Source organism: Hordeum vulgare, chromosome 5H, assembly GCF_904849725.1.
Source record: "Hordeum vulgare subsp. vulgare chromosome 5H, MorexV3_pseudomolecules_assembly, whole genome shotgun sequence".
Taxonomy (NCBI): domain Eukaryota; kingdom Viridiplantae; phylum Streptophyta; class Magnoliopsida; order Poales; family Poaceae; genus Hordeum; species Hordeum vulgare.
In genome coordinates, this window is record NC_058522.1 from 554,110,090 (window position 1) to 554,129,278 (window position 19,189).

Consider the following 19,189-nt stretch of genomic DNA (forward strand, 5'->3'; position numbering starts at 1 on the left):
TAAACCATTCAAAAGTAGCAAATGAAGTTAGAAAGGGTTAAACCATTCAAATTTGGAAACTATAATGGCACAAACAGAAACTAGACATATATAAATTGGTCCAAGAAGTACATGATAGTAGTCCAAATAGTACATAATAATAGCTACCATAGATATATATACAAGTGTTCGACGTTCAGAACACTACTCGTCTGAATCATCTAAATCAGAATGTCCACCTTCCTCGAGGTGACGCTGGCCATAGTGGACGACTCGAATCTTGCGGTACAACTCGTATGAAACGTATGCATCTTTTGCTGCATACTCAATGTTGATATCATCAAGTGGGCCCTTCTCCCAAAATTTGTGCTGAGACTTTGGGAAACTGGTCTTCATATCAGCATATGAATCGTCGATCAAGGCAACTGCCATATGAGCCATCGAAGTCCTGTCATGTCGAAGCCTGAATATCGTTTGGAGATCAACGAGGCAACCAACTGGTATCTCAATACCGAAGCTGTGCCTCATCTTCAGCTTGTCGTTCCTTATGTCAACGGAAGCAAAAGTGATGCCGCTGCGAAGGAAGTCCATGAGTTCTGGACAATGCTTGTCACTCCTGCAACAGAAACAAATTAAAATGGAACAAATGTTACATACTGCTGCAATAAGGAAACATGTTTCACTACAACTAAAGAGAAAATTATCTTTAGGATTCAAATAGAACATATGCAATGGAACCTAGAGAGATCACTATAGCTATCCAATGGAACCTAGAGAGATCACTAGCTATATGCAATTTTCATGACTATGACATATCATATTGCTATCCAATGGAACCTAGAGAGATCACTAGCTATATTCAATTTTCATAACCTTGGATCAAAGAACACCGCATAAAATTGTATCACTACAACTATGATTTCAATGGAACATATTGAACCAATTAGATTTTTCAGATTGTGGAACACTATTCCAATCAGATTGTGTTCCCTTCAACTAATCAAAATTGTTTCACTACAACTATTTGAAGCGAACCAACTATGATTCCAATGGAACATATTAAACACTAGTTGATTCTAATACGATTTTTCAGATTATGGAACACTATTCCAATTAGATTGTGCTCCCCTTCAACTAATCAAAATTGTTTCACTACAACTATTTGAAGGGAACCAACTATGATTGAAACAAATAAACTTACAATGTCATTATCTTGGATCAAAGAAAGCCTCAAAACTTGCCTCGCCCATTGGAAGATCAAGACATGGCGTGCGAAGCATAGTTGGATGACGGCAACACCGCGTTGATCGGCCGTGTACTCCAGATCAAGCCCCAAGAACTTCTCATGATCCACTGCGTTGTCAAACCATCGTTCCTTCAACTGTTGAAGAAAAAACGGCACCTCCCTGCTCAGGTTCGTGTACACGACATGGAGCTTGGTCGTGTGAAAAGGATCGATATGGTTGGCTAGAGGGAGGGGGTGAATAGACAACAACCACTTTTTAATTAATCTTAACAAGTTAAAGTAAACACTATACGGGTTCACAAATAATATGACAATGAGGTGAACCCTATAGAAGCTAACAACAAGAGCTATTAAGACAAGTAAGATAAAGTCACAAGCATAAGCAAATACAAAGTAAAGGTTAGAGATAACCACAAGTGGAACCGATGGAGACGAGGATGTGTTACCGAAGTTCCTTCCCTTTGACAGGAAGTACGTCTCCGTTGGAGCGGTGTGGAGGCACAATGCTCCCCAAAAAGCCACTAAGGCCACCGTATTCTCCTCACGCCCTCGCACGATGCAAGGTACCGTGATTCCACTATAGGTGCCCTTGAAGGCGGCGACCGAACCTTTACAAACAAGGTTGGGGCAACTCCACACAAAGCTTGGAGGCTCCCAACTAAACCACGAAGCTTCACCACAATGGAATATGGCTTCGAGGTGACCTCAACCGTCTAGGATGCTCAAACACCCAAGAGTAACAAGATCCGCAGGGGATTGGTGGGGGAATCAACTTTTCTCTTGGTGGAAGTGTGGATCTAGGCCTTCTCAACCAATCCCTAAAGAATCAACAAGTTTGATTGGCTAGGGAGAGAGATCGGGCACTTTAGAGCTTGTGGAGCAACAATGGAGCGTAGAGAGGTAAGAGATAGGATTCCTCAGCTAGAAGAACCCTTTATATAGTGGGGGGGAAAATCAGACCGTTTTCCCACTCTCTGCCCGAGTACCAGTGGTACTACCGCTGTGCCGGAGCGGTACTACCACTGCCTGGCGGTACTACCGCTGGCTGCAGCAGTACTACCACTGGGCCTCCAGCGGTACTACCGTTGACACCAGCGGTACTACCGCTGGCCCCTTGGTAGTGCACAAGCACTACTACCGCTGGGAAAGTCTTCGCAAAAGGGTCCGTCCACGAACTACCGCTAGGTAGGTGGAACAAAACACCTGGAGTGGTACTACCGCTGACCAGGGGCGGTACTACCGCTGGCTAGCGGTACTACCGCTGGATGCAGCGGTACTACCGCTAGCAGTCCAGCGGTACTACCGCTGGCACCAGCGGTACTACCGCTGGGGACCATTTTGCAGAGATAATCGAGACGAATAGGCGAGGGACGCTCCAAAAGATAAGGAAAGGGAGAATGTGAAGTGTGCGTGTGAAAAGATAGATTCCACCCAAACCTTTCCACTACGGATCCCCTCTTAATAGTACGGCTTTCCTATGATTCAAATAAAGAGAATCGTAGAGAGCGCCGTGCTTCCGTTCCAGAAGAGAGGAGACGTGTCGTCTTGTGCCGTTGACGAGTGTTACCTGAAACCTTGACACACACGATTAGTCCTGTACGGTACTGTCATCAATCACCAAAATTACTTAGGCATAAACTATGCCTCAACAATCTCCCCCTTTTTGGTGGATTGATGACAATACCGGATTTGCACAGAGAATAATATGAGAACAAAAAGATAGAGATATATGACAATACGGGACATATGACTCACATCATATGATGGAAATAAATCTCACAAAAGATCATGTCTCACAAAAGATAGCAAACGAGAATCAAACCAAGTTCGAAGCAAACCATACGAGATAAAGCAAAGCAATGCAAAGTTCGAAATGAAAGCAAATCCTAGACTCTCTCCCCCTTTGGCACAAGACACCAAAAAGGGGCACACCTAATGCCACAGGTAACTACTCCTCGTCTTTAGGATCACCAGATTCGTCTGTCCCCTCTTGGTCGGTCTGCTCCTCCTCTTCTGCCTCATCGCCAGACCACCGGTACCCCTGAGCCTGCATCCAAGTGGCCTCAGGAGTGATGTCGTCCTCTGAGCCGCTGGAGATGTCCACATCCAAGGTCCTGAGAACACGCTTATGCCTCTAGCGGCTCTACTTCTGAGCTACATGTGTCTGGTACTGACCCTTGGCCTGCATACAGAAAAGTGTCTTCATCTTGTCCTACAGTTTGATCGCCCAAGATGGCATGGCAGACGAGCGGGACTGAGAGGCAGTTCCTCTGTCCGCAGCGGTCTATGTATCTGTATCCATGTGCTGAGAGGATGTAGATGGGTTGGCCCACTTGTCCTTGACGCGAAGCCTGATCGGGTCATGCACAATGTAATCAGACTGTGCGTAGAGCACCTCATCCGGAAAAGCCTGTTCCCACTTATGGCAAATGTATGTGAACAGGTAAGGCCCGTAGATAGGAACCTTACGATTGATGATGCAGTTCCAGAGCTCTGTGAACATCACATCTGAAATATCCAGCTGAGCAGACTCCTGAGACATAGCCTCCTCACACAGTAACAGCATCTCAGCCAAGTATCCATGGACCTCATCAAAGTTACCACTCCGAGGGAAGAGGGTGTTGCAAAAGATCCGATGCATGATGTCCAGGTGCTTGGGAAGCACCCCCTTCCTCAGATATAGTGACTGCAGTCTGTCCTTTGCGGGGGCCCTATCGGTGGGGGCTGCAGCATGAGGACGCAGCCCAAGAGGAGTGTCAGCACCCTGAAAGTCAATGTGAAGGAACTGCATGAACTCAGTCCAGGAACCGGTCATCTTCTTCGACCCAGTCATCCAGATCATGGAACGCTGTGCATCAGGAGAGAAATGGATTGTGACATAAAACTGAGCCACTGCAGTGGGATCAAAGTCCGTCTTGAAGGTGATGATGTCTTTGATGCCCAGTTTGTCAACCAGAGAGAGGGCATCACCAAAGTAGTCCATGTTCCGCTGAAGATGTGCCAGATCAATCCACTGAACAGAGACATGGTTCTTCTTGAAGGAAGCAATCACATCCCGATAGATCCTGCACTGGTCCCTTGCCCAGACATTTTCAACCCCATCGATCACTTCCCTCTCCTTGAGATAGGGGTTCTTGGTGCGAAAGTGCAGAAAGTCCTTGGGGGACATTGTACGGATATTGACCCTCTTGTCCTTGTGAGCGACCTTCTTGAAGGACTTCTTCTTGGGAGGCAGACCAGACGTGGCAGACCCCTCGGGCGCCTCTGTGTTGCGAAACTGTTTGGACGCCGTGTCCCGTGGGGGGTTCGAACGGCGAGCAGAGCCACCTGTGACACAGACCACAAAGCAAAAAAGAGGCGACAAGAAAAGTCAAGGCAATGAATCTTGAAAACGCAGAAAAAGTAAACACGCATTGCTAAGCATAAAACACACAAAAAAAATACACCGTGAATGCTCCTGGCGGTAGTACCGCCACCCGTGGCGGTAGTACCGCTGGGGCCTAGCGGTAGTACCGCCAGTCCTGGCGATAGTACCGCTGGGGGTCATAGCGGTAGTACCGCTACCCCTGGCGGTAGTACCGCTGGGGTCCTAGCGGTAGTACCGCTACCCCCTGGCGGTAGTACCGCTGGGGGGTTTGACTTTCAGATCTGACATATAAAACTCGTTTTCGAGGGCATGGACTGAATATGAACACTAAGACGTACACCCCATCCCTACTGTCATGAGGAACACATAGTAACAAGAGGTACAAACATGCCTAGGCAAGAGAGAGCACGTTTTAGATCTAATCCAAAAGTTCAAGAATTCGATCTAAGACGATGAAATCCTAGAGCATGGCAGCAATCACAACAACAAACCATCGGACCTATACTCCCCTGAAATATTTCCTTCATGCCATCCAATAACTAGCCATAGAATCAACAAGATGAATCCAATCCCCAATGCTCCTAACCCTAGAACACGAAGAACAACCAAATAGAAGAAGGGAGGAGCTTTACCGGGATTCATGGCTCTTGGAGTAGGAAGAAGAGATGAAGCAACCCTTCCACACCAACGGGGCGAAGGAGCTCCACGAAGTGAGATCCAAACAGGGGGTTTTCGGGCTAGGGGAGGGAGGAGCCGCGAGGAAGAAGAAACAGATGCAAAAATCGGGCTCCCCCTCCCTTTATATAGCCCAAGGGGTACGGGCCAGCGGTAGTATCGTTGTGGTCCCGGCGGTAGTACCGCTAGCTGGCGGTAGTACCGCCAGGTGCAGCGGTAGTACCGCTGGGGTCCTGGCGGTAGTACCGCTCCCCCTTGAAACCCTAGAAATTTTCTAGCTGGTTTTGGTAGATTTTGAATCCTGGCGGTAGTACCGCCATACCTGGCGGTAGTACCGCTGGGGTCCTGGCGGTAGTACTGCTACCCCTCGCGGTAGTACCGCTGGGGTCCTGGCGATAGTACCGCTACCCCTGGCGGTAGTACCGCGGGGGTCCTGGCGGTAGTACCGCTACCCTGGCGGTAGTACCGCTGTACATGTTTCAACACGGCTAAGGAAAAAGGGAAACTTGGGCACATGACAAGTGAGTAAAAAGGGATGACATCCAATAAAATGTACTGACTTGTCATTGTATATACTCTCCTTTATACGCAAGAGAGGATGGAGGGGCGGTGGCCGAGGCCACCTATGTTTGAGACAATGGTATGACACCGCGAAGAATTATCCTTGGCACCTATGTTTGAGACAATGGTATGACACCTATGACCAATGCTCGTCTTTGAAGCACAAGTGCCATTTGACAATGGCTAAAGTGAAAGACTAGATTGATTTACGCATGATGGGGGGAGGGAGAGTTCATTGAGAGAACAACACTCCCCCTATGTCCATGCCTACATCTATACCAAGATGAAATGTAAAGTGAGGTGCAACATGCCTAGTTTCAATCCACATTACTTGAATCAATGATATTTAGCTCATGCCTTAACTCCCGGAACCTTGCTTCATCTAGTGGCTTGGTGAAAATATCTGCAAGTTGCTCTTCAGTGTGGATGAAGTGAACCTCAATATCACCTAGCTTGATATGTTCACGGATGAAGTGATGACGAATATCAATATGTTTGGTTTTGCTGTGTTGCACTGGGTTGAGGGAAATCTTGATGGCGCTTTGATTGTCACATAGAAGAGGCACTTTGTCACAAGTGACACCATAATCCTTTAAAGTTTGCCTCATCCATAGCAATTGTGCACAACAACTTGCAGCTGCCACATACTCAGCTTCGGTGGATGATAAGTAGACACAGTTCTGCTTCTTTGAAGACCAACTTACCAAAGAGCGACCAAGGAATTGGCACCCTCCAGATGTTGACTTCCTCTCCACAAAATCTCCAGCCCAATATGAGTCAGAATAGCCAACTAGATTGAAGTTTGCTCCTTTGGGATACCAGAGGTCAAAGTTTGGGGTATGAGCCAAATATCGAAAGATTCGTTTGACAGCCATGTAATGACTTTCTTTTGGTGCGGATTGAAACCGTGCACATATCCCTACACTCAACATAATATCCGGTCTAGATGCACAGAGGTAAAGGAGGGATCCAATCATGGAGCGGTATACCTTTTGATCCACTGCTTTACCATTGGGGTCACTGTCAAGCTTGCATCTGGTTGGCATGGGGAACTTGACCGGTTTGACATCTTCGAGCTCGAACCGTTTGAGCATGTCTTGAGTGTACTTGGCTTGTTTGATGAATGTCCCTTCTAGACCTTGTTTAATCTCGAACCCGAGGAAAAACTTCAACTCTCCCATCATGGACATCTCAAACTTCTCAGTCATTAGCGCAGCAAATTCTTCATTGAATGAAATGTTAGGAGAGCCAAAGATAATATCATCAACATATAGTTGGCATATGAACAAATTCCCTTTAACCCTCTTAGTAAAAAGAGTGGGATCAATCTTCCCAATTTCAAACCCACGATCTTGTAACAACTCAGTAAGGTACTCATACCACGCGCGTGGGGCTTGTTTAAGGCCATAGAGTGCCTTATTGAGTTTGTACACATGATTGGGGAGCTTGGGATGTTCGAATCCCGGGGGTTGTTTGACATATACCAACTCATTCAAAGGACCATTAAGAAATGCACTTTTCACATCCATTTGCTGTAATTTGAAATTATGATGAGAAGCAAATGCAAGTAACATGCGAATAGATTCTAGACGAGCAACAGGGGCAAAGGTTTCACCGTAGTCGATACCCTCGACTTGGGAGTAGCCTTGAGCCACCAATCTTGCCTTGTTTCGAATCACAATTCCATTTGCATCTTGCTTGTTCTTAAATATCCATTTGGTCCCAATGACATTATGTTCCTTCGTTGGTCGAGGCACTAAATCCCAGACTTGGTTGCGCTCGAAGTTGTTAAGTTCTTCGTGCATGGCCATAAGCCAATCCTCATCATCGAGCGCTTCCTGTACCTGTTGAGGTTCACAATACGAGACAAACGCGTGATGCTCACAGTAATTCCAAAGCTGTTGACGGGTAGATACTCCCCTTTTTAAACTACCAAGAACATTCTTCATAAGATGTGACTTGGCTCTCAGCTTGTTCGCATTCTTAGCTGCTCGACGCTCCAAGATTTCTTCATTAGATAACGGAGGAGCATCGACTTGTATCTTTTGTTTGCCCTTGCGTCTTGAGCCGGTTGTTGGAGCTCCAGACGGGAATTGTGAGACAGTCTCCTGATCATCTTGTCCTTCGACTTGAGCAGGTTCACCAGTTTGATCTTGTATTAGTGGTTGCTCTTGATCTTGATCTTGTGCTGGTTCAGGGTCTTGTAGTAGTGCTTGAATATCATGGGGCATATCACCATTGTTAGGCAATTGATCTTGACCGTGAGCTTGATCAACTTGTTGAGAGTCTTCTCTTTGTTCATCGGAAGCGTGTGGGGCTTGTGGGGGTGATGGCTCCACTTGAGTAGAGCATTGTCCTTCTCCTTCGGCCACAAGGGGTTCCTCAATGGGGAGTATTTGACCAATCCCCATTCTTCTTATGGCTTCGGGAGGAATTTCATCACCTATATCACAAAGACCACTTTGCTCCACTTGGGAGCCATTATTTTCGTCAAAATCTACGTTACACGTCTCCTCAATTAGTCTGGTGGACTTGTTGAGGACACGGTAAGCATGAGAGTTTGTAGCATAACCAACAAAGATACCCTCATGTGCTCTAGAATCAAATTTAGCTAACCGAGCTCCCTTTTTAAGAATGAAACACTTACAACCGAATACCCGGAAGTACTTGAGATTGGATTTGTTTCCAGTTAGAATCTCATACGGTGTCTTGTTCAAGCCTTTGCGGATGTAGAGCCGATTGGACGCATGACATGCTGTGTTGATGGCCTCTGCCCAGAAGTTGTATGGAGATTTGAATTCTGCCATCATTGTTCTTGCAGCGTCTATCAAGGTCCGGTTCTTCCTTTCTGCCACGCCGTTTTGCTGAGGGGTATATGGTGCAGAATATTGGTGCTTTATTCCCTCATCACCTAGAAACTCATCTAGGGTGTAGTTCTTGAACTCGGTGCCATTGCCACTCCTAATCATCAAGATCTTTGCTTCATGTTGACGTTGCGCTTCATTAGCAAAGTTGATGACCGTTTGTTGAGTTTCACTCTTCCTTTTGAAGAAATATACCCAGGTATATCTTGAGTAGTCGTCAACAATCACTAAGCAATATTTTCTGCCTCCAAGACTATCAAATGTTGGAGGACCAAACAGATCCATATGGAGAAGTTCCAATGGCCTCTTAGTGTAGATAAGAGTCATTGGACGATGAGCAGTTTCATGAATCTTTCCTTCAATGCAAGCACTGCAAACACGATCTTTAGCAAAGCTCACATTTGTTAGTCCACGAACATGGTCCCCTGTCAGAAGACTTTGCAAAGATCTCATATTGACATGAGCTAAACGGCGATGCCAAAGCCAGCCCACGTCAACTTTAGCCATTAAACATGTCGCAGTCTTAGTGGGTCGCTTCGAGAAGTTCACCACATAGAGACCATTTTCGACATGTCCAACATAGGCTACTTTAAGAGTCTTGCTCCTTAGGAGGACCACAGTGTCGATATTAAAGAATGTGGAAAAACCCATGATTGCAAGTTGATGAACCGAAAGTAAATTGTAGGCAAGTGACTCAACAAGCATGACCTTCTCAATAGATAAATCTTGAGAGATGACCACCTTACCAAATCCCAATACCTTTGACGAGGATGCATCGGCGAATTGGACATGGGTGGGCATAGATGGAGAAGGATGCACATCCACCACTAAGTCCTTGCTTCCGGTCATATGATTTGTTGCTCCACTATCGAGCAACCATGACACCCCACCGGAAGCAAACTCCTGCAATAGATCAAGGCTTGGTTTTAGGTACCCATTTTTTAATGGGTCCTTTCATGTTAGAGACAAGGGTCTTAGGAACCCAGATAGCCCATTCAATATCTTCATCGTAGGAACCAACAAATTTGGCATAAACATGCCCATCACTAGCACAACATAACACATAAGAGGAATTGAGTTTGCCGGCTGTGTTAGTAGGAGCGGTTTTGCCCTTCTTGGGGTTCCCATAGTCCACCTTGTTCCTGTTCACCTTCTGAGTCCCCTCACCCTCTTTGACAAAGATGTCCATGAGGGTGAGAGATCGTTTGTCCTTGTTCTTCCTTTTACCTTTTGACTTGGAGGTAAGTCCAAGTCCTTCCTTTCCTACAACACCCTTTTGAGTGCTCAAAAAATCGTTCAGACTCTTGTCACCTTGTCTGCATGCCACAAGGCCCTTCTCAAGTTTCTCCTTTAACTTGGCATTTTCCTCCACAAGATGAACATGCTCACAACAAGGGTTAGTTGCACAAGTATTATCAATTAACACAAAGGGAGGACAAGTAGAGATCTCCTTGGTAAGCTTTGCTTGGAGTTGATCATGAGACTCTTTCAGAGAGAAATGAACACCTTTCAAGGCTTTGTGGGCCTTGTCAAGTATGTCAAACTCTTCCTTGAGTCTGTAACGGCCAACTTCAAGAGCATACTTTTCAGATTTAAGCATGCGAGTAAGAACAACATCATGATCTAGTTTCTTTTGCATTTTAGCGCAGTCATCGTTATATGACTCCTCAAGAGCCAAACGAAGAGTGCGCTCTTCTTCTAGAGCACTAAATAATTCGGCAATTTCATCGGCATAGTCACGGCTATGTCCCTGAAGCTCGGAGATGGTCTCCTCATGAGACTCAATGAGGTCAGTGGCCTCACCCAGTTGTTCCAAGAGAGCAACAAAGTTCTTCTTGGGTTCTCCCTTAATAGTGCATAGAAACTTATCAAGATCATGCTCATTAAGTTCTCCAACATCACTACCTTCTACACAATTTAACAATGAAGGAGCAGAAGTAATGTTGGTCTTAATGATGGGAGTTACCTGATTGGTACCTTTTGCCATGAGGCACTTGGTGATGTGGTGCTCGTTGGGTGCGTTGAAGAGAGACACCTTCTGGGAAGAGGTAGTGGCGATAGCAACAGTTGCCGTTGCCACTGTATCATCATCATCGCCATCATCATCAGAAGGATACTCCTCCAGGGCCACCATCCCTTTTGGGTGAGGTTTCTTCACAAAGTTATTCTTGATTGGAAATGATTTGGTTTTTTCTTTGCGAATGAGCTTGCCTCCGTTGTCTTCCCTCTTCTCATAGGGACATTCTGCCACGAAGTGACTCACGTTGCCACAGTTATAACATGTCCTCACTCGTTGTTTGGGTCTGAATCCACTCGAGTTGTTCTTGTTGAAGGTGGGTCTTGAGTTCCTTTTATTTCCCCAGAATTGCCTTGATGCAAGAGCCATGTGCTCATGATAAGCATACTTTGTGTCTTCAGGGCAGCTCTCCTCTTCCTCATCTTCTTCTTCTTCTTCAAGCATTGCTCTTGCTTTCAACGCAAGGTTGGGTGAAGTGGTTTTTGATCGGACACGAGCAAGTGCATTGTCGGCTGTTTCGTTCATGATTGACATTGCAATGAACTCATCCAACACTTCACTGGAAGACAAGGAGTGGAAGTCTGGCCGCTGACGAATGACAGATGACATGGCTTTGTTGAAAGGCATGATGGCTTTGAGAAACTTGCGCTTGACCCATGTATCATCCACATCCTTACTCCCATGATCCTTTAGTGCCACAGCAATAGCAGTCACCCTCCGATAGAGATCACGAGGGTCCTCGTCTTCCTTCATCACAAACTCATCGGCCTTATCAAGTATCACTTCATAGTTGGATCGTTGAATACTTGAGCTTCCCTTGTACAGTACCATAATATGCTCCCAACAATCCTTGGCCAATGTGAAGGGACGCAAGTGGGGAAGATCTTCAGGTGGCACAGCAGACTGGAGAATAAACAACGCAGAGTGATTATATTGATTGTCTGCATCTTCTCTTGGAGTGAGGTTGCTTGGGTCATGGGGATAATATCCTTGCTCGATAATTCTCCACAAGTTTGTTGAGCTGTGATTCAAATGAGACTTAATAGAAAATACCCAGTTAGCAAAGTCACCTTTCACAAGTTTATGAGGAGGACCAACAGGATTAAGACGAGGTGCGAGAACGGGTCCTCCATATGTCATGGGAGGTGGAACCGAAGCATATGTTCCAGTCCCATCCTTTTCGTGAGGTGAAGCAGGTTGCATACCTTTAGCTGCTTCCTTAGAGGAGTTGGCCTCCGAATCGGAAATGGTGGGTTTAACCACTAAAGCCGGTTCGGGTGAACTTTTAAGACCATCAATTAATTCTTTAAGCATGGTTTTGACTTCGCTCGTCAAGGACGTCTTGAGGGCTGCCATAGCCGTATTCAAATCGTCCCTTGTGACCGAAGTCAAGTCCATGTCCTCGGGTTGCCCACGGTTAACTTCCTCTCCGCCTTCCATACTCTTCGGGTGGTTAAACCCTTAATAAAGAGACGTGGCTCTGATACCAATTGAAAAGGATCGATATGGTTGGCTAGAGGGGGGGGGGTGAATAGACAACGACCACTTTTTAATTAATCTTAACAAGTTAAAGTAAACACTATACGGGTTCACAAATAATATGACAATGAGGTGAACCCTATAGAAGCTAACAACAAGAGCTATTAAGACAAGTAAGATAAAGTCACAAGCACAAGCAAATACAAAGTAAAGGTTAGAGATAACCACAAGTGGAACCGATGGAGACGAGGATGTGTTACCGAAGTTCCTTCCCTTTGACAGGAAGTACATCTCCGTTGGAGCGGTGTGGAGGCACAATGCTCCCCAAAAAGCCACTAAGGCCACCGTATTCTCCTCACGCCCTCGCACGATGCAAGGTACCGTGATTCCACTATAGGTGCCCTTGAAGGCGGCGACCGAACCTTTACAAACAAGGTTGGGGCAACTCCACACAAAGCTTGGAGGCTCCCAACTAAACCACAAAGCTTCACCACAATGGAATATGGCTTCGAGGTGACCTCAACCGTCTAGGATGCTCAAACACCCAAGAGTAACAAGATCCGCAGGGGATTGGTGAGGGAATCAACTTTTCTCTTGGTGGAAGTGTGGATCTAGGCCTTCTCAACCAATCCCTAAAGAATCAACAAGTTTGATTGGCTAGGGAGAGAGATCGGGCACTTTAGAGCTTGTGGAGCAACAATGGAGCTTAGAGAGGTAAGAGATAGGGTTCCTCAGCTAGAAGAACCCTTTATATAGTCGGGGGGGGGGGGGGGGGAAATCAGACCGTTTTCCCACTCTCTGCCCGAGTACCAGCGGTACTACCGCTGTGCCGGAGCGGTACTACCGCTGCCTGGCGGTACTACCGCTGGCTGCAGCGGTACTACCGCTGTGCCGGAGCGGTACTACCGCTGCCTGGCGGTACTACCGCTGGGCCTCCAGCGGTACTACCGCTGACACCAGCGGTACTACCGCTGGCCCCTTGGTAGTGCACAAGCACTACTATCGCCGGGAAAGTCTTCGCAAAAGGGTCCGTCCACGAACTACCGCTAGGTAGGTGGAACAAAACACCTGGAGCGGTACTACCGCTGACCAGGGGCGGTACTACCGCTGGCTAGCGGTACTACCGCTAGCAGTCCAGCGGTACTACCGCTGGCACTAGCGGTACTACCGCTGGCACCAGCGGTACTACCGCTGGGGACCATTTTGCAGATATAATCGAGAAGAATAGGCGAGGGCCGCTCCAAAAGATAAGGAAAGGGAGAATGTGAAGTGTGCGTGTGAAAAGATAGATTCCACCCAAACCTTTCCACTACGGATCCCCTCTTAATAGTACGGCTTTCCTATGACTCAAATAAAGAGAATCGTAGAGAGCGCCGTGCTTCCGTTCCAGAAGAGAGGAGACGTGTCGTCTTGTGCCGTTGACGAGTGTTACCTGAAACCTTGACACACACGATTAGTCCTGTACGGTACTGTCATCAATCACCAAAATTACTTAGGCATAAACTATGCCTCAACATCGTGCCATGTGCGAGCACCTCATGAAAGCTAGTTGGCATGGTGGAAGAAGAGAAGGGAAGAAGAGAGGAGAAGAACAGAGAGGGAGAGCGAGAGAGAAGAAGAAACAGAGAAATGGCGACTGTACGCTTCGGTTCGTGCTTTTCATCGCCCAAAACGACGCGGGATGCAAACCGTTTGGGTCTTTAGTCCCGGGTTGAGCCACCAACCGGGACTAAAGAGGTATACCAACGGTCGCCACCACTACGGCAGGCCACGTGTTAGTCCTTTAGTCCCGGGTTGAGCCACCAACCGGGACTAAAGGGGGATACGAATGGTTGCCACCACCACTGCCCACCGCGTAGCCCTTTAGTCCCGGTTTGGGACACGAACCGGGACTAAAGGCTCCTTACGGGCCGGGACTAAAGCCTCGAGGGAGGCATTGATAATTGGGGCGACGTGGCCGGGCCTTTAGTCCCGGCCCAGAGGCAGGCCGGGACTAAATGGTCCCGGCCAAAGGCCCGTTTTCCACTAGTGGTTCGATATGATAGTGTGATTGGCTCGCATCATTTCTTCTTTTCTCTAGTTTCCTACAACAAGACATTTGTTGCAAAACGTTATTTTTTTTTGATTTTCTGCAACATGACTCATGTTGTAAAAAAAAATTATTTTTCTTCAACAAGACCTTTGTTGCATAAATTGCAATAACATTTTCCGTCGCCGTGTCTAATTTTGTACAACAACAATTTTGTTGCCAAAAAATTGAAACAACATCATGAGCCGCGTCGCGTCATTTGCGCAGTCGTCTGTCTCTGTTCTACAACAACATCATTGTTGCAGAAACATGTCTCAAAATTGTTGTTGCAAACAACAACGTGGGACCGAGCGCTAGTAGTGGATATAGACATACGTGCACATCGGTAGGCTAGTTGCAAAGCCACTTCCTAATCCTAAAATAAAGTAAAAAGGGTTGCTTTCGTCCATCCGATTAAAATTACATCTGACTAACACAAAGACGACGGACACCACGCAAGGGATCGCCCGGCTAAAGGCAAACTTTTCCCTTCGGAAATCACTAGCAAAAGGACCCATGCGTTGCAACGGGAGAAAGAAATACCACACGACACACGCTCTTAATTTATAAAAAATGTCTATAATTTGAGAATTTATAGTTACGGTACAAATAAAGATGGTCTTATCCTACAAAAATGCAGTTTAAAATTTCACAGGTCTTCTATTTTAACACGGCTTGCATGTAGATTTAATACGTACAAAGAATCAGTCAAGTGACCTTCAGTTTCATCTCTAATCCTGATTTTGTTGACGTGTTCATCCCCAACCCGGATGAGTACCGGTATGAAAGAAAGACGAATAATGACTTATTTATTAAGATTGCACCATAGATAGTATTTTTATTAAACATTTAACAGATAAAATAATGTCATATTTAAATTCTACATATTTTTCTAATCAAATTCCATGTATAATATGTTAAATTTGGAGTTAAGGTTTAAAAGATATGAGTATTTAAAAAAAATATTTAATATATACTACGAGTTTAATGTCATAAACAGTAAGGGCTTTTTTATAAAATCACCTCGGTGGGTTTTCCGACGGAAGCGATAGCCTCTTTATTATTACTAGCAAAAGGGCTCATGCGTTGCAACGGGAGAAAGAAATACCACACGGCACACGCTCTTAATTTATAAAAAATGTCTATAATTTGAGAATTTATAGTTATGATACAAATAAAGATGGTCTTATCCTAAAAAATGCAGTTTAAAATTTCACAGGTCTTCTATTTTAACACGGTTTGCATGTAGATTTAATACGTACAAAGAATCAGTCAAGTGACCTTCGGTTTCATCTCTAATCCTGATTTTGTTGACGTGTTTATTCCCAATCCGGATAAGTACCTGTATGAAAGAAAGGCGAATAACGACTTAATAGATAAAGATTAGGTAAAGAATAGTGGTGGGCATAAAGCTTCATACACTCGTACCACTGGCGTGTGGGCTCCATCCATCGGCTGACTCGGCTCGGCAGTCCACGTGGGCATCCGAGTAGATAAAAGCTTAGCTATAAAATCCGGACGGGTTCGCGTTGCGTGGCCGGCCGGCGAACCGCGTTCGACCGAACAACCCGAACCGCCTGCCACCGCAGCAGCGGCAAATCCGAGCACGCCGGCGGCGGCAGCACGGCGCGGGGCCGGGTTCACCGCACGCGCGCGGCTCCCGTGCCGTGCGCGCCTCGACCTCCCCCTCCCGCCGCCCCCCGGGCGCAGCTGAGGCCGGATTGCGGTGGGGTTCGGGCGCCGGTCAAAAGACGGAGGATTTGAGGGAAATGGCGGTGCGGGCCGGGTGGGTGGTGGCGGTGGCGCGGGGGTCGGCGGCGGCGTGGCAGCGCGTGGCGTGCAACCCGGAGACGCTCCCGCCCGACCGCGTCCTCGCGCTCATCTGCCTCGGGCCGCTCCACCTCCTCACGCGCCTCGCCGCCTGCCTCTGCGTCCCCTTCCTCGCCGCCAGCGCCCCCTTCCGCTTCGCCTCCCCTCGCCGCCGCCGCCGCCGCCTGCTCCTGCTCCCGGCCCCCGAGCTTCTGCTAGCTCCCTACCCCCCTTCCCCTTCCTCCGCTTCCTCGTCGTCGTCATCCTCATCGTCCGACGATGATGACGACGACTACGGGGGCACCGAGGACGCGGACGGCATCCACCCTCACGTCGATTGAGGTATGCGGCTGCCAATTCACTGCTTTCGATCTCCTGCCTGATTGCTTATTGCATACTCTCTCCGTCCCAAAATAACTGTCTTAACTTTGTACTAGCTCTAGTACAAAGTTATACTAAGATCAAGACACTTATTTTGGGACGGAGGGAGTACTTGTAAATGGAGTAGCTTGGAGTAGCTCTGTCGTGATCCCACTGTTGAAATGATTTGTGCAGTGCGTGAACTCTGAATAATTCGTAGCTGCCTATGCCAGATTGCCAGTGAACATCAAAATTCAGTATCGGTAGCATGACTACTACTCCAACCTAATGGAATTCAGTTAGACCCTCCGCTACCATTCAACCACATCACAAGGACAATGTACTCCCTCCGTCCCAAAATTCTTGTCTTTGATTTGTCTAGATATGAATGTATCTAGTCATGTATTAGTATTTAGATACATCCATTTGTAGATAAAACTAAGACAAGAATTTTGGGACGGAGGGCATGTGGAGGTTCCACAGTATGACTTATAAGCCGCTAAATTTTCTATAATGCAGTCCATTAGTATATCTGGAGGTGGTGGATTGTCAGGAAATTGTGCTAATATTTGCCTCATACACGAAATCATTGAATTGTCATGTTGTTGCATAGTTATTGTTTACTCTGTTTTGATCATATTTCGGACTTGCATGCGGTGTAACGGAATTGCAGACCTAATTTAGTCAGTCTACATGATTGACTCACCATTAAAACAAACCTAGTAGTTTAGTTGCCTGTTTTGGACTTGGATTTGCAAGTGGGGTTTCCAACAAATCTTGAAGTCTGAAGGGACAAGGTGATTCTGGAGTCTATACACACTCGTTTATCCAAGATCGTAAACTTAGCCATGAGGCAGTCTATTCTTGAGAGAACTCGTGCATACAACACATGCTGATTTGCTATGTTTTATTAGAGCTATTGTTGTATCCATACATAGTAGTGCATATCATGCTTCTGTCTTCAGGCTGTCTTAAAGCCTGCCGTAGCTCGGTCAAAAATGCTTTTGACATTTCGGATCAGTTGCATATCATGAATTCCTGTTGTGAACAGAAAATGGTTTGTACAGTGCGTGAACTCTGGACAATCCATAGCTCCCTTAGTAATGAACATCAAAATCCAGGATCGGCATCTGACTAGCCGAATCTGATGGATTTTCATTAGGTTGTCCACTAGAATTGAACCACATCAGAAATGTTCCTTCTAATGTTCTAGAGATATATTTTCAAGTACAATCTGGTGTCTTTTTCGAAAGAAAAAAGACATACAATAAGGTGTATCTGTTCTGGGCATGTGGTCATTCGACAGTATCACTTATAAGCCTCTAAATTCTACATGTTGTGTTTACAATCGGGTTTCCAACAAACCTGGAACTCTGAAGGGACAAGGTAACTATGGAGTCTACTACACACACTCATTCTCCCAAGATCATAAAATTAGCCATGAGAGTGTCGATTCTTTTGAGAACTCGTGCATACAACACATGATGTGCATTGTTGTTCAAGACTAGCTATGTTTTATTAGAGCTTTTATTACATCAATACACGGTAGCGTATATCATGCTTTTGACATTCCAGCTCAGTTGCATATCCTGAATTCCTGATGTAAACAGAAAATTAATGATATTTAGCTGGTTGAGATTATTTTTTTAAACGAGGCTGGTTGAGGTTTTGACTCAAGGGATCAGTGATATATGGACGAATGGACTTTTAAGAACATCTAGGAATAGGATTATAAGGACAATAGTTCTCAAACATATTTTCGTAATTGACCGTCTCTCCAGTTTCCACCCTTCCTCAATGAATGATGATGATATGTAGTGGCTTACGTGGTCGGTCTGCTAAAACTTTTAGATCCGCTACACCATTGAGTTTTATTGCTTGACTTCCCGAAAGTAACGCCTTAGTCTTAGAAAAGAAGCATGTTTCTGGAGTACTATGTGACCAAAAAGAAATGTTCTATTTGATGGGAGCATTTAAGCACTTGGACTATAGTTACTGGATCAAAAGGAAGCTTAATGTGAACCTTTGTCCACTTAAGAAAATGTGGCTTCTGTTTTTAGGGTTTATCTGCAAGCAGAATTTGTTTGATGTTTTAGAACATAAGAGCAGTTGATATCGTGTCACTCTACTGAACTGAGTGGTTTCATAATTTTTAGAAGATAGATAGTACCATCATGGTGACATATAAGGGCTTTGGTGCTTATAGGTTGCAAATCTTTTATGTATATATGTTACTTCTGTGTCTGTGTGATATTTCGGTAAAAAGGTTTTTTTCATCTTTAAAATTTATATTTACAGCCTTGGCTACGTCCTTTTTTTATTGGGGCATGTATGCTTGATGCTAAAAGTTTGCACTGCATTTCTTGGAATAAGAATTTCTGTGTTGGGAAATTTCAAACTCTACATCCTCGTCCTTCTCTAACTTGTCTTCGTTTCAGGTTGCTTAGGAATAGGCTCTGGAAGAGAGAACTTTGGGCTTCAATTTCATAGACTGCACTTGCCTGCGATACCTCGCGCAAAACCATTAGGCCTTCTTGTCTCTTAGTCTTCAGGACCTAACATCTTGTGGATCATCATTGTTAATAAGTTCATGGGTTGGGAGCTACTAAATGGACATCGGAGAGCTGAAAATCGGTTGACATTGTCTGTATATTATTGCATTGTATGTATAAAGTGGATCTAATCGCCAAGTAGTGGTGATGAAATGTCATCTGTGTGGTTGTGTACTCAGTAAGTCGAAATGCAGTTCGAGAATTCATTTGAA

At 45.7% G+C, this 19,189-nt stretch overlaps 1 protein-coding gene across 1 annotated transcript; it reads left to right on the forward strand.

Moving 5' to 3' along the window:
* Positions 1-15,945: 15,945 nt before the first annotated feature.
* Positions 15,946-19,189, forward strand: LOC123452869. The gene is made up of 2 exons (XM_045129595.1): positions 15,946-16,407; positions 18,864-19,189. The coding sequence occupies exon 1, from the start codon at positions 16,026-16,028 to the stop codon at positions 16,404-16,406; it is 381 nt and encodes a 126-aa protein (XP_044985530.1). The 5' UTR covers positions 15,946-16,025; the 3' UTR covers position 16,407; positions 18,864-19,189.

What these genes read in the sequence shown, in the direction of transcription:
- LOC123452869 (XM_045129595.1), top strand. Translation starts at nt 16,026, where the DNA reads ATGGCGGTGCGGGCCGGGTGGGTGGTGGCGGTGGCGCGGGGGTCGGCG.